The sequence below is a fragment of the Polyodon spathula genome, chromosome 8 (genome assembly GCF_017654505.1).
Source record: "Polyodon spathula isolate WHYD16114869_AA chromosome 8, ASM1765450v1, whole genome shotgun sequence".
In the NCBI taxonomy this organism is placed as follows: domain Eukaryota; kingdom Metazoa; phylum Chordata; class Actinopteri; order Acipenseriformes; family Polyodontidae; genus Polyodon; species Polyodon spathula.
In genome coordinates, this window is record NC_054541.1 from 47,757,791 (window position 1) to 47,774,410 (window position 16,620).

Genomic DNA, 16,620 nt, shown 5'->3' on the forward strand with positions numbered 1-16,620 from the left:
AACTTTATGTTCTTAATCATTGTGGTTTTCATGATCAAGATCTCATTTTATTCTCTTTCTGTTAGCAATTTTTAAAAAAGGGAGGCAGAAAACTACAAGTACCACCATCACCGCCAAAACCTGTTCTTAGATCTTTACTTTCATTCTATAAACACTGCGTTGTCATCATATAGTACCATCACATACATAAACGTGAAAAACAGTGCATAGGAACAGTTTACCTCAGACTCTGGTGAACATCTACACATCTCGAACATAACCTGCAACAAAACTCCCCTTCCATCCCTTTACATGGAATCAGCAATCTGTGTTTGCATTGGGTGTTGTTTTTTTTCTTCTGCATTCTGTGACACGCTCCATGAACTAAACCATAGATCTTAGCAAAAAGAAAAATATTATCCACACACTTCTGGTGAAACGCATTTTGTTCCAACATTGCGTTTTGGATAATCTGGGTTATGCTTACAGAATTAGCAACACACAATGTATTCTGTGTAGTTCACTACAATACACCCAACACGCCTGAAGAAACAGGTTTAGACACTTGTCTTGCACCCAGTCCTGGGTTTCAGAATTCCCCTTGTTTAGGTCTATTATTGAAATCATAAGCTAACTCCAATGAGCAAGTGCCACAATCATGTTATTTAATGGGGCTTTACATTTCAACATAGAGCCAGTTTCTGAATCAATGCCACACTTCAAAACAGCTCCACGTCTCAGATCAGTGAGCAATCCTGCACGGTAACCCAACGGATCTTGCTGCTATCTGAAAAGTATGGCAACCTTTTGCCTGGAGAGCTAGCAAGGGGAGTGTGTTTACAAAGAGAGTCATCAAAACACGAATGAGTCACAAATGATTCAGCACTCACATTAGCGTGTTTATCATGCCTTGACAAACTGTTTGGTTTTCTGTGGGCGGTCAGTATCGCCTTCTTCAGCTGCTGCCTCTGAAGTTTTAAATGTGAAACTAAATAGAACACAGCCAACAGAGCATTTTACTAAGGGTTCATTTCACAGTTTAAAAAAAGAAATAACTGTACATATAGCAATAGAGGTGTGATGCTGAACTAACACAGAACAATGGCTCCTGTACAGAACCGAACAAAAAATCAGATTCGATGTAGTATTTATTTCCTAGCGCTTATATCTACTCTGCCAGGTGCAAATGGTTATGGAAAAAAATAATAATTTCCAGCCCAGCAATACTTGACTTGCTGCAGTATGTAATGCATTCAGCCTACACCAACAATAAAAGATTATCAGTACAAACAGCCTATACAGTATCTCACTTATCCTTTCCTTGCTAGGAAGGCATAATATCTCTCAATACATAAAAGCTTACATTCTTTCCAGCTCCTGGTTTACAGCCAAATTTTTGACCGACTGGCATTCCAACACTCCAGTGATGGCAGATCTGAATTTGTATTAGCCTGACTGCACCCTTACGATGAGTGTTCAATTTAAGGCTATTTTTTGTGCGACAAGTAACCCTTTACTTGATGCTTGAGAACAAGATAGAAAGCTTAAAAAAAAACATGTCAATACATTACTGTACAGATAAAAGGAGACAAATCTGTTCAAAACACACACACTGAAACAATCTCCTTCGTACATAGATAAACGCATACTTTTCTTATCCTCAAGATAAAAAAAAGAAATAAAAAAATAAATTGAACAGAATTGTTTCTTTTACTTTAAATATTAAAACGTATTTAAATTATAAACTTTTCCAAAATGTGTTTACAGTGACACTTACTGTACTTATAGCAATAATTGCACATTACTATCTCATAATAAAAAGAATCAATTATTTCCTGAGATTGAGTAACCCGATTACCAGGTTTGGCTTTTCAAACATCTCGAGTCAGACATATATAGAGGATATACTTTTTGTTGTGATTGAACCCTTTTATAAATATCAATGTTGGACTGATGGGAACACTGCATCAGTCAGACAACCGCATTAAACTAAATCGAGGCATTTTTTACATCAAAATTTTACGTCCGAGTGTCTGCCATTAATCTGGATAATGTATAGAAATATACATGCATTACTTGGTTTTGTAAACATTCCACCAATGTGTATGAAATAAGGTTTTTAATAAGCCTATGGGCACTGGATAGCAATCAGAGTCACTTACACTATCGAGATTTTCATAACTGAAAAGACCTTTCTTTATTGCATTGGTTTGGGAAACAACAAGACGACTAAGACTACCAGCTTACAGAGCCTATGAATCACTTTGATTGTGAATTGCGTCTCTGGTTTTTACTACAGCCCTTAAATGATGGCACAATTGCTGGTGTAGTAGGTCATGTGTCCTACCTGTAAAGAACCAGACAAAGTTCAGCACCTCCCTTAGTGCTTTATAAAGCTCATCAACATGTGCTTGGGCCAGACAGAAACTCTTTTCAGACTAAATTATTTTGTTTTTTTATTTTAAGAAAGTTTAGAATCTATATCATAACTACACTGTGGTTTAAGAAATGGTGTCCATGAGTCCAACATAAACAGATACTGCAAAGAAAAAAAACAGACTCCAGTGAAAGCAGCTTTCAGTGTTTGGACTGACAGGGCTCAAGTGCCATTTACATAGGTACCAATTATGAACTGGTGGGATGAAATTATGCGTTTCCCTGTCTGTCTGACTCTCCATGTAAATTTAACTTTACCCATTTCTCTTAGACTGGTCAAATCAACCACATAACTGTGGGTCTTGAATGTTTCCATGACTATGCTCTAAACGTGGGTGTCCAAGAGGACAGAAACTAAATCCCCCAATGAAGCGCCATTAAAACAGCAATATATAAATAAATTAACGAGATATTAACCCTTTAAGGAGAAAAAAAAACTTGCTTGCAACTGTTGATGACACTTATGGTGTGGCTTTTTGCAATTCGTCTTCTTTAAAAATCAGTACATTTGCATACCAACTCTTTGTTTTAGAAGCGAGATTGATTTAAAATGCAAGGAATTCTCGGAGTCCAGGTCACTGGCAGAGGTCACCCACTGTGTTACCCTGCGGGCAGAGAACGTTAACTTGACGTCAGTACTGCAAAATTAGCTGCTTTGTTATACTGGACAATACTAGTGGGGCTACAAACCAATCAGGAAATCTCGCTGAAATAAATTACATTGTTTGCGTCATATGTTTTACTATCCTGGAGTCGCATATGCTTAAGGAAATCATATTTTATTATTAACATTATGATGTGTTAAAACACTTTATGACCGACACGTCCAGTTTATAAACGCCATTGTTATGTTTAGTGTAAAGATTTATAGAAGAAAACCCTCACGCTGGCCAAAAAAAGAAAAATTAATTCAGCCCGTCCAAACAACAACGCGACACAGGATACACATATAATCATTTATCTGTCTTCAAAAACTTAAAAACAGACTTCAAAAATGAAGTAAAACCGTTTTTTTTTTTGTTTTTTTTTTTTACGACAATAATGGTAAAAGCATTCCCTGCCAGTTACACCCTTAGGAGATAAAGTGATTAGATTTAAAAAAAAAAAAATAGCTATTCCAATTTAGTTTAACGAGCCCCGCATTAGCCACACATGTTAATGGCAGAATGTAATTTCAAAGAATAACCAATTCAGTGGTTCCCTGCCCAGGGGGTCTGACAACAGCCATAGTATTCAATCACAGTGACTGTTTCACTGTGCCCATTCGCTTAGAAATACAACACCTCTCAAAAACCCGAACGCCTCCACACACATTTCATTTAAGTTTGTATTTCTAAATATTTGCCCTGCTGTATTCTAGAATTGGCCTAACACAAACCGCATTAGTTTGAATGAACAATGATGTCAAATCCAGAGCGAATGAGGTTTTATTTTATATATATATATATATATATATATATATATATATATATATATATATATATATATATACATATATATATACACACACACATACACACACACAAATGATTACCAAAATAACTATTCAAAAAACACCGTAAACAAATTTGAAGTGAATATAAACAAAGCCTTCCAAAGGAGTCGGAAGATGTAATTGTGCAGTGGTTATCTTAACTCCGCGTAAACACATTCCGAAAAGGTCGCAGAAATGTTTTTAAAAAGTTCAAAAAGAGAACCAAAAAAGCGAGTGCATTTTTACCGTCAATAACAAACACTGCGAGCCGCAAATCTGTCACGGTCCTGTCTGCGAGTGTGTAAAACAACCTAACCCATTATCTCATCGGCCGATGTGGAGGGATTCATTTCCAAAACAACAAAGGTACTGTAAACTTACCGAGAAAAAAAGTGGCTCAAACCCGTAGAAAGAATCGCGGAATTCCTCAGAAAAAGGACGGCCCAGTTCCTCTGCGTTTGCTAAGCCAGTGATTAAATCCCTTTCTCCACCACCGCACCAGACAAATCCAACTGTCTCCGCTTTCCTCGGTCACTCTGTCTGAGCGCCAAAAAACAAGCTCCGAAAAACGGACCCTTTCTCGCTGTAGAAAACAATAAGAAGAAGCGGAGCTTTTTGGGGGCGCTCACCGGTCTCTCGTGTGCTTCTCTGTCCGTGTAGGCTGGTGTGATATCCAGAGGAATCTGTGTAAACAGCTAAGGGGGTGGGGGACGCAGTGGTGTCGGGGCGCCCAGCCTTGCTGTAAACTGCTCGACTGCACAGCGACTCCAGCGCCGACAGCATAGGGCCTCGTTCAAGAGTAACTCCCAGCCCGAGACTGCATCCGGGTCGCAGCTTTACTACTAACGCGTTCCTTGAAAACTGCAGTGCCAGTGCACATATCAGACATGCAGCAGTGAAGCTGCTTTTCGAATAATGAAAGTTGAGCAGTTTAAAACAGGAGATCAATGCAATGCTATAAGGTTATTTATTTTTTTAGACCTGGTTTTATTTTATTAAAATCGATCAATAAATCTTGAGACACTTCCCAAAATATGTGTTTTCAAATGTGATGAAGTCGTCTTCTTTTACTGTAGTCTTCTTCTACAGCTGGTTAGTTGCCCCAGCTATTTCCCCTTTGTCACAAATGCACCAACAATTAGATACATCAGGGTGAGGTTATAAATCATTCGTGACATCTTAAAGCCTTTTCATTGCCCGGGAAACAAACAAAATTACAAAGGGAACCATTTTTTACTTCTTTTTACTCATTACATTTCACGGGAAACACGTAAGCCTTGAGTATAACCTATTTAAAATGAGTGCTGCACATAGAGCAATGTGTAAGTGCTGTTTTTGAGCGCCTGGTAACAGTTGATGTATGTTATTGGGGGCTCAGTTAGCACCTGTTTGGTATTCTAACCCTGCACTGGGTTCGTTGCCCTGGGGCAACAAGCCACATATTATATTTTGTTCACAAACAGAACCTAAACAAACAAACAAACAAACATTTAAAAACACATTATAACAAATTAACACGTCAATCCTTTTTGTTTTCCAAGCAAAGTCGTGCAAAAGTTGCTACATGGCAAAAAATAATAAAAATAACAGGTTATGACATTGCTTAATATTATTATTATTATTATTATTATTATTATTATTATTATTATTATTATTATTATTATTGCATCTTCAATCATGAACACATCAAAGTACAACAGAACCCTGCATAGGCGTTCCTTTTAAAAAATGATATTGTGATACCAATGTGATAAGCTTGCAATGCTAGATACCTTTTGTAGACCCATCTACAGAATAGCTCGATAATTTAATACGAGTCACACAAAGCGTCTTTCAGCTTTTCCAGTGAAATGTGACCATTGAAGCGATGGTAAACGTGCAGATGAAGAGTCGGTGTCTAGGGCAGGACGGAGATACCAGTGTTGCTAATAAGTAACATATTCGTTTTGATAACTTTTCCCCAAATCCAGATGGTTATCAAGCAATCAGGCAAAAATAAACCTGACTGCCATTCACTGTAATAAAACGTAAACAATACTTTTTTTAAGTTACTTTCATTCAGGTCCATCACTTGGCAAACCAAAGCAGCAGGTTAATTACAATAGCGCCAGCTGTGCGGTAGCAAGTAGGTATTGCAGCAAAGTAGTGTGGAATGCCCCATTGTATACTGTCTTGATCTCCCATAGAAATGTAAAGATATTCACAATAATACAAAGCCTGCTTAACTTTTAATTCACTAGCCCTGCCGTACCAGACAGCTTTTCGACAGTGTACATACATTTGAATTCCAATTATTTTATTGCGCTGTGCTAGTAAGAAACACCGTGCCCAGCCAGGCTGTGCAGGGCTGGAAATAAGATTCCCATTGCATAACAGGTTGAATGATTCCTGGTTTTACTATGAGTTCAATAAGGCACACCTGCGCTGTTACCCGTACGCTGTGGCTACTCTGCTATGCAATAAGGCTTTTATTTCTATTCTCGCTGTAGTGTTTTTCCATGAAAATATGAGACGTGGCAGGCTTATATATTACAACACATGGGAAGGGAGATTTATTAAATTAATTTAAGATTTTAAAACGGAAAGCACAAGCAAAAATAAATTGTACAACAACCTTTCATCCATTTTCAAAAGGAAAAAAACAAACAAAAAAAAACTGTTTAAAATAAAACATGTCCGGGTGAATGAAATCCAGAATGTAAATCTTCATTAGAGACAGACAGATGATCACATTTTCTCGAGGTTTTCACCTTAAGGGCCTATAGAATGTAAACCCGTTTTTGGCATGTTTGGGTGTGGCCTCCTTGTTTTTGAGAGTCAATTAGAACAAAGTTCTGAGATCAATCAGCTGGAAGTGGACGAGCTCAGATCAGTGGAATGGCCTCTCGTTCGTAAATGTTATGTTCATTTTACTGTGGGGACATATAGAAGACGCAAATGCATGATGAAGCCAAATGAGGATGGAATTATTACCCCATATAAAGCAATAGAAAAAATTGAAACAAAAATCAATGAAAAATATATTAATTTGTTTATTTGTGTCCAAAACTACTACTACTTTTATTTCAGCTATTTTCAAGATTTAATGCATGAAACGGTTAAAAAAAAAAAAAAGGTTCTCAGCGCAACAAAAAGAAGTATAGTCCCAGTATAGTGATTTTTTTGACGGCGCTACACTGTATTCTTTGATGCATTGGCACAGGAGGTATGCCCTTGCTGTGCACGCTGGGTTTTAAAAATGTTGCTCGTACAGGTAGGAAAAACAAAACCCCAGCACATCACACAGGTCAGCACATTACAATGGCATTCGGCAGTCATTACTCATAGCTGCTCCCTCATGATATCACAGTAAGCAATCTCGCCTCAGTGAAAGTGACGCTTCCCTCGCACAACAAACACTACACTGCATGGAGCTGCTGAGAGAAGGGTACCGTTCAGATTCCACTAACAGGGTCCTCCTGACTCAAGATTCCGCTGTTAGACATTATGAATGTATTGATGCTTCCCTGGTCTGTGTCCAGGATTAGGTGATCCTTAAAAATACCATTGCGATGGATGTCTATCAAAACCATTATCAGGCTCTAGCATGAGGAACAACGGCAGCATTGAATCTGGAACATAATTTATGGAATCTTAATAAAGCGCAATATAAAACGATTTGTTCCTGTCCATGTTCTACTCCAGCAGCAGTTAGAAGTATTTGAAGATTTACAGTAGTTTTTAGGTAACCACACTGTATAGAATTCGGCTTGGGTGCCAATCATTTGCTCATGGCTTTACTACACAGCAATGAGACCAAGCACAACTGCATGGTTGCTTTATTTATTAGAGTTGATATTTTATACGCTCAAGTGTTAAACTAAGGCTGTAAATGCAACGTTCCCTATTGTAGCACCCTCTTGTGGTCAGATGTAGCCTCTGGTCTGGCGAATATCACACATTTACCTGCATGTCATAGTTAATTCAAGGCAGTAAGCCCAACACAAAACACAGAGCTTCCTGGGTGATAATCAAAGAGAAGCATTTGATTTTTAAATTGTGTTCACCTATAAAACCAGCTTTGCCCATACCTGTTACCATATCTAGGGATAACGCTATCTAAAAAGAATAATAATAATAATAATTTGAACAAGAAAGGCAGATTCCAGTTTTGTCCAGCCCCTGTATGTATGGTGTAAGGAATCAAAACTTTTTTTTTTTTTTTATTCAACAAACATTAAACATGTTTTGAAGCAAGATCCATCAGCATTTTTTTTTTTTGTAAAGCTGCAATATTGACACGTATGGTACACATACCAGCAAGGTGTTCTTTTGTAGTACACTTAGAAAAAATTGATCCATCTAACTACTTATTACTTACACATGGTGTCTGCAAGAAGCTGATTCAAACAACAGCCTCTCAGCAGCCAGTCATATGTTACAAAAAACTTGTTTGTTGGATATTTATGTGCTGTTTCTGTTGCAAAAGCCAGTTCAGAGGCTGGTTTCACTGTGGGCTTCCCCAGACAGCCCGGAGACAGGTAAACCACTGTGTATTCCACAAGTAGACATGGGAACTCTTCAGCGTCTGTGCTGGAAATTGCTACAGAACCTCCCCCTAATAGTACATACACACCAAACAAGGTACATTAAAATGAAAAGAAAAAAAACTGCTGTAACAGTGTTGCATTAAAATTAATTATAATTCAGTATTCCCCAAACCCTGGAGAACAACTGCTGTTCATCTGGCTGATTCATCATTCCAGGAATTGCACAATTCCTGCACATTACCATCTCAGATGGAGACAACTCAAGGAGTCCTATGTCTCTGTCCTGATTGTGTCGGTCTTTACCCACACAAACACATATTTTCAGACTTGAGCTTTGGATTCATTTAATACATCTAATGCAGTACTAGAAACTACAAGCAGCAATGGCAGCACAAGGAAGCAGGGCTTGTTATATAACAAGGGCCAGTGTTCAGGACTGCCTTCGTGTTGCTGGATAAAGAATCCATTCAGGCATCCCTGACCTGGTCTTCTTCCTCCAGCTTTCTGATTTCGCTCTTCAGATAGTTGATGTTCTCACGGCTGGCTTTTAACCTCTCCTTCAGCTCTGTTATCTCAAAGCTGCTCTTCTTTTTGGCCGATTCCAATTTTTCTCTCGTCCTCATTTCCAGCTCTGCAACTGAAACATAAAATGACAAAACCTGCATTTATCCAAGAAGTGCGGCGATCAGCAACAGGACACGTATGACCTACAATCCTATTTTTTCACAAATTCTGTTATTGAAGTATAGCATTGTTTTTTTAGTAGGGGGAGCAGCCCCCCTTCCATTCACTCCAGGGTTCTGTGATGTGCACCAATGCACACTATGGGCTCAATCACCGACTTATTTCACTTGTGTTCAGAGCGGGATTTCAGTCCAGGTCTTCAGAAGTAAAAGACCAAATATATCATGACTTGGCCTGATACTGACTCTACCGACACGGATGCCTCCTTTTCTGTTCAGCTTACATTCAGTTTCGTGTTTGTAGGCTCCCAGCGTTAACTGCCTTGATGTTGTCAGCAGCTGCTGCATCATTGCTGTGGGGTCCTGAAAAATCTGAAAGCAGAACAAATACAATGAATTCCGAACAACTGAATCTATAGGCAGAGGCTCAGAGGAATTAAGCAGGGAAAGAGCCGTCCGTCTTACCATTTCATCGTAGAACTCAGAGACCACTGTCTTTTTCGGCATGGCGCTGGAGTCTGACTGGAAAAGCTTCAGCAAGTGATAGAGGGTGACCTGTGGAAAAGGTGTGGATCAGCTTTAGTAAATGTCAGCAGAATTATCCTACACACTACAGAATGTTCACTTCTACCAAAACTACCTCCCAAGACGTTCCGATTATACCAAGTTATTTTTAAACACGTGCTCATAGTTCTTAACTATTGATCGTGATTAAAATATATGGAACTTTTTTGTGCTTGGTACCACCTTGTGGTGAAATATGACAATTATCTGAATACTACATTACAGTGATTGTAGCCAACAAGAGAATTAGAAAACTCCAACCAGTCAGTCCTCCAGTTGCAGAGAGGTCTCAAACATGCAGTTTGGAAAGAAACACTTTTTATAGCAAACATTTTACTTTCAGGTATACTACTCCTTGGCTACTGTAACTGTTCTTTTAATAAATACTTTTAAACAAACTACAAATGTAAAAAGTGACAAGTACTCACATTAAACAAAGCACTTAATAAAGTTTGCGTATAAAAACTAAAACTAGCAGTCCAAAGTGGTGCAAGACTGAAAAAGCCATGACTTATTTTTATTTTATTTTTTTTTTTTTTTTTTTTTTTTTTTTTTAAATTGTCCTGCAGATTTTGTTTGTTTATTTCAACTCCCCATGTTGCATTTTTATAAAACGACAACGTCTGTGACAATGAGGTTTTAATTGGAAGACGACAGACTTTGTCTTGGGAAAACTAGCATCAATACTCAATACTGGACAGTGAAAAATTCCCATGACGCAAACAGAATCAGTTTGTCAGCAAGGGTCCCAAACAGAGAGGTTTGCAGAACGTGCAGGACGTGGTGCACTCGTGACTACACTGTGCATTCATTTCAACATTGTATGTCATTGCTCTTTGTAACATCTTTCAAACATGTTTTGCAAAGCATGTCGGTCAAGTGTGTCCTGGGTGGTTCTTTCAAGAAAGATCATCCTGCTGGGATTAAAGAAAGGAAACTACAGGATCAAAGCTCTCATACTTACGGGTCTCTCGTTGGGATCGATGAAGAATATCTTGATGATAATTTCAAATTCACCCCAACCAGTTTCTGTAATTTCGTAGGGTGGCTTTGTGACAACTGGAAAAATAATTGGGTTGATCCAGCACATTAAAACAATTCTGAATTGAAAAAGCTTAAGTGAGAAAAACATGGAATACAGATGTGTATCAAATATTAAGAAAATAACTAAAAAAAAAAAAAAAAAAAAAAAGCTGAAAGGGGGGTGGGGGGCGGACTGACATTTCCATAGTCCCCCATAGAGATATTAAAAAAAAAAAAGATACTGATTTAAACCTTACCTCTTAATGGGTTGCCATAACTTTCATGCAATTTGAACTGAATCTTCTTTACATATGCAGACATGTCCTGCAATTACAAGAAATGGTGTGACTTTAATTAATTATGGGTCGTTTATGGTAAACACAAAACTCCTGGTGAAAAACATTACAGTACTAGATTTAATTAATCACTTTTAGTTTCAAGATGTTGTATAAATTCCTTACTTTCACGCAGTCCACTATATATGTATACTCTTCTCTCCACTTGAACGCCTCCCTTATTAAACCAGCTGCTTCTAACAGTGAAGCGCTGCTGGAACTGAAATGAAGGCTTACATGCCGACAGCCTTCCTAATGTGCAACCCTTGAAGGACTGACAACGTTTGCATCACTTACCTTTCCATATATTACTATATAAAACGTAACAAATATTCAAAGCACATCCTGTTTTTATACTGCAAGGACAACATGTGATTCCAGCCTTATCGGTAGGTGAAGTAACTTACAAAAAATGATGATGAGTAAGTAGATTCAAGAAAATGCACAGAGTCCTTTTCTTCAATCAGTTGCCAGGTTTATTGAAATATGCAGGGAGTCTGGTCCCAGGTACAGGACAGACAGAATACTCAACATTACAATGTTTGCATGACATTAAATACCCTTCTGTATAGATGGTCCACCTCCCCTTTCTCTGACACTTAACCAATGGTCAAGGTAATTTAATTTATTGTGTGAGTGTTAATGTGTGTGTGTGTGTGTGTGTGTAGTCTAGTGTGACAACCTCTGAACTCAGTGCATTCTTCACACTCCTGGAGAAAAAAGGTCCATAAATCTGCCCCTTTGATCCCAGTGGCATTATCTCTTTCGATCTCTCTGAGAACCTCTGGGTCCAACGCCAGTCCCTGGGAGCCTTTTAGCCCCTTTATGCTTTGCATTCCAAAGTCTTAGAGCCTGGCCCCTTCTGGTCCACAGCATTGTTATCTTTTTAGCTTGCAGTCAATGCTGGGCAAGAAACGCAACGTCTCTATCAATTGTAAGCAGTACATGCAATTTGAACCAAACAGTCTGCTATCTGCAATATTAGTCTCTCTTCAGAAAAAAACACCAGTATAGCTCTGCCAGTCCACACGCGTAGCAAACTGCTAATCAATTCTCAATCCATGTTTTCCAACAGTAGGGTTGGAAATAAGACTCCTATTGCATAGCAGTCCCCACCCCCCATTTCAGGTTTTAAAATGAGCCCCGTTAGCCCAGGTGTAAAGGCAACAAGCTCATGCGAGTCTTATTATTAAACTCCCAGTAAAGACAGGAATAGATCAAACTGCTCTGCAATGGGAGTCGGATTGTCATCCCTGGTTATTGGCAGCATCACTGTCAGACACTGTGAATGCAGGTGGGCACTGGTCCCTGACAATGCACCTTAATCCTGGCCCGAGTACCCTTGCCATGGTGAGGTCTATTGCATGAGCCCTCTACACCTCCAACGCACAGCGATTCTTGTCTCCTTATCCAGCCTTGTTTCCTAGTGTACATGCCTACCTCATTCCTGTAGGGCTTCACGTACACCGTCCACTGGTGAGTGTGCCCATCCTCTTCTCTCTTCTTTCCAAAATATCGAGCAACGTTTCCGTACACTATCGGTTTCACGATTGTAACTCCCTGAAACAAACACATCCACATGTTAAGGAAACGTAATTCGTAATACGTCTCCGTTACCGCTAATAAACAGTAATGACAAAAATAAATATATTACTAGAATAATATAACAGTGTCGATCCAAGCGACAAGTAACTGTTTTGTTATCCTAGTCGGTCCAATCATACAATAACAACAGTGTAGATAGGAACAGTATAAAAGACGTTATAGCACTAATGCCACTGCAAGCTGAACCAAGTAATGAAAATACTGGCAGAGACACATACTAAAACGGTGTTAATACTGTTTAAATAACACCCTGTACTGCGGTCAAAACACAAAAACACAACAACCTGCCGCGGTACCTTTACTCTCCCTCCGGAATCAGGTCCAAATTCAGCCATCTTCTTCAACATAGTATTGTAAAAGAGACGCTCGTTTGTAAAGGAATCGTCCAATCGTTGTCACCTATTCCAGCTCTTTTGATTAGATCCACAATTTACAAAACTTCTTCCATGTAACCCCCCCAAAAAGCACACTTCCCGCCTCCAGCTAGAAGCGAATCCGCATCCATTCAATCTGCGGCAGAGGCGCCACGGTGTCCTGCTCGGAAACACCCGGAGCGCATTGTGCAACAAGACAACGCTCCGCTGACACGGCCACTACCAAGTTCCGTTTTGCCTGGAGTTGCGTTAAACGCTTTGGTATCGAATGCGTTGTGTTAAAAAGTCGTGCATTGCTTTCTTCAACGGTTGTTGACTATAAAAGGGTTATAAAATAAAAAAAAAAAAAAAAAAAAAATTATAAATATATATATATATATATATATATATATATAATATGATATATATATTATATGACCCACTGACATGTACAACACTTAAACACTCAAAAATAGACAATGCTGACATTTCCTTTTGTCGTTAAGCTTTAATATGCCATTTTAAGAACAATTATGTGATTATTATATTATTGATGAAATATAGGTGAAAACATTACTTCGTGTGGTCGCGGATTGAAGTTTTCCTGTTTTTCGACAAAGAATAACAAAAAACAACAAGATCCGTAGTTGTATGTATTACACAACTGTATTTTGTTTCACTATATTTTTGTAAATAGCTTAAGATTTTTTTTCTCGCATTTTTTTCTTTAAAATAATAATAATAAAGATCAAGGATGAGAAATGTGGTAGAGGTTTGTATTTTTAAGTGTGCGAGTTAAGTGTTAAGTTATTCACCCTCTAGGCCTCTACTGGCTACTACATCAGTCGCTCAGAGCCCTGAACTGAATGGTATACTTAGTAACGTTTTCACCTATATTTCATAAATACATTAATCATTTTTATATTTCCTCACTTTATTGTTATTCAATGATATATTAAAGATTAACGACAATAAATAAATAAATAATTGGCAGCATTTTCTAAATTTGAGTGCGTGAGTTAAATGTACCCTACCTTTCTTTGTTTTGTTTTTTTTTTTTTTTTTTTTTTTGCTTTTTCGTCCTGCACAGCCAGCTGTTGTTTTTCCGATTTACAGATTTATTGGGTCGTTTTAATTTTTTTATAGAATGCAATTAGGCCTACTGTTTAGCACACTCCAAATATAAAAACACACACAGTGTTGTACAAACACTAACACGCTCTGATTGTGTGAATTTATAACATTGTATAAATGAAATGGCAACCGTGAAATAAATAATTAAAATTACTTTTGTAATCAACACAATTAATTTAAGAACATAAGAGGGCTTACAAATGAGAGGAGGCCGTTCAGCCCATCTTGCTCGTTGGTTGTTAGTAGCTTATTGATCCCAGAATCTCATCAAGCAGTTTCTTGAAGCATCCCAGGGTGTCAGCTTCAACAACATCACTGAGGAGTTGATTCCAGATGATTCTCTGAGTAAAAAAGTGCCTCCTATTTTCTGTTCTGAGTGCCCCTTTGTCTAATCTCCATTTGTGACCCCTGGTCCTTGTTTATTTTTTCAAGTCGAAAAAGTCCCTTGGGTCGACATTGTCAATATCTTTTAGAATTTTGAATGCTTGAATTAGGTTGCCGCATAGTTTTCTTTGTTCAAGACTAGGTTAGATTCAATTCTTTTAGCCTGTCTGCATATGACATGTATTTTAAACCCAGAATAATTCTGGTCGCTCTTCTTTACACTCTTTCTAGAGCAGCAATATCCTTTTTGTACTGAGGTGACCAGAACTGAACACAATATTCAAGATGTGGTCTTACTAACGCATTGTAGTTTTAACATTACTTCCCTTGATTTAAATTCAGCACTTTTCACAATGTATCCGAGCATCTTGTTGGCCTTTTTTTATAGCTTCCCCACAGTGTCTAGATGAAGACATTTCTGAGTCAACAAAAACTCCTAGGTCTTTTTCAAAGAGTCCTTCTTTAATTTCAGTATCTCCCATATGATATTTATAATGCACATTTTTATTGCCTGCGTGCAGAACCTTACTTTCCTCTGTTAAATGTCATTTGCCATGTGTCTGCCCAGTTCTGAACCTTGTCTAGATAATTTTGAATGACCTTTGCTGCTGCAACAGCATTTGCCACTGCTATTTTTGTGTCATCTGCAAATTTAGAAAGTTTGTTTACTATACCAGAATTAAATCATTAATGTAGATTAGGAATAGCACAGGACCTAATACTGATCCCTGTGGTACTCCACTCGTTACCTCACTCCATTCTGAGGTTTTTCCTCTAATCAGTACTTTCTGTTTTCTACATGTTAACCACTCCCTAATCCATGTACATGTATTTCCTTGAATCCCTCCTGTGTTCAGTTTGAGCATTAATCTTTTATGTGGGACTTTATCAAAAGCTTTCTAGAAATCTAAATAAACCATGTCATATGCTTTGCAATTATCCATTATTGATGTTGCATCCTCAAAAAAATCAAGCAAGTTAGTTAAACACAATCTCCCTTTCCTAAAACCATGTTGACCGTCTCCCAGGATACTGTTACCATATAGGTAATTTTCCATTTTGGATCTTATTATAGTTTCCATAAGTTTGCATATAATAGAAGTCAGGCTTATTGGTCTGTAGTTACCTGGTTCAGTTTTGTTTCCCTTTTTGTGGATCGGTATGACTGGCAATTTTCCAGTCTGTCGGTACAACCCCTGTGTCAAGAGACTGCTGCATGATCGTGGTTAGCGGTTTGTAAATAACTTCTTTCATTTCTTTGAGTACTATTGGGAGGATCTCATCCAATAACTTAAAATGATATAATTTGCAACTTGAATTAAGAATCCATCAATGTAGTGTACATACACTATATGTTGATGACAGGAGCAGCGTTAATCTCACTAGCCGTGCATGTTTCTCTCAAGCAATGTGCCGTGAGGAATGTATTGAGAGCCAATGTTTCATGAAAATTGGGTAAGCAGTTTTCCAGATACAACATGTTATGAAATCTGTAGGGTGTACCATAGCTGAGATAGTAGCAACAATATGTCCTCTTCTCATCTCGGGGAGGGGGAGGGACAAGACAGTAACGTACCCAAACTGTATGGCCATTTCACCTTGGCTGTAGCATATTTAGGAAATCAAAAATAAATACATAAAAATCACTAACAAGCTTTGACAAGATGGCTTTTGTTGGCCTGTGTATGTGTATACTACCAGCATGATCGACTGCTAGCTACACTGACAGCCTTACGCTTTAAAAATAATAATAATAATAATAATAATAATTGGTTTATTCACTCAACCTACAAAAAAAACGCAATATCAAAACCTGCAATTCCCTGTAGTTTTGGGTTTAACTGGACAGTCAGGGATATGTAACCTGATCAATATGATCAATAGTACAAATCCCACTGAACCGAGCCTGTTTCTGTTAATACCATTCACAGGTATGGCAGGCAGAAAATAATCCTCTGAAATGTTGAAAAAAAGTTGCAGCTATAATTGGTAAGGCAATAGGTAGAAACTACCGATACATGTAACTACTCAATGTGACATGAGGGTTTAAAAAGAAATGTCTTAATACCTATTTTAGATGAAAAAAAACTAATGTAAAAATCACCCTTTTAACACAATACA

General features: G+C 38.0%; 2 protein-coding genes across 4 annotated transcripts in view; both read right to left on the reverse strand.

Moving 5' to 3' along the window:
- The window catches only part of LOC121320076 (fibroblast growth factor receptor substrate 2-like), a 30,466-nt gene extending 25,752 nt beyond the window's left edge, over positions 1–4,714 (reverse strand). Inside the window, exon 1 of one of the 2 annotated variants that reach the window (XM_041258251.1) lies at positions 4,519–4,714. The gene's annotated coding sequence lies outside the window, so the exon portion shown is untranslated. Of the gene's footprint in view, positions 1–4,270 lie in introns of both variants that reach the window. The other variant, XM_041258250.1, reaches the window with a different exon arrangement.
- Positions 4,715–7,734: 3,020 nt separating this feature from the next.
- On the reverse strand, positions 7,735–13,175 carry LOC121320077 (YEATS domain-containing protein 4). Of its 2 annotated transcripts, none has more exons than XM_041258254.1 (7): positions 12,913–13,175; positions 12,464–12,583; positions 10,946–11,012; positions 10,630–10,724; positions 9,567–9,656; positions 9,386–9,473; positions 7,735–9,055 (listed from the first exon to the last, which is right to left on the reverse strand). In XM_041258254.1, exons 1-7 carry the CDS (start codon positions 12,973–12,975, stop codon positions 8,886–8,888), a joined length of 693 nt encoding a protein of 230 aa, XP_041114188.1. In that variant the 5' UTR covers positions 12,976–13,175; the 3' UTR covers positions 7,735–8,885. The 2 variants fall into 2 exon arrangements, with proteins under 2 accessions (XP_041114188.1, XP_041114189.1); XM_041258255.1 differs by having other exon boundaries at positions 7,740–9,055; positions 12,925–13,174.
- Between the last annotated feature and the right edge of the window lie 3,445 nt (positions 13,176–16,620).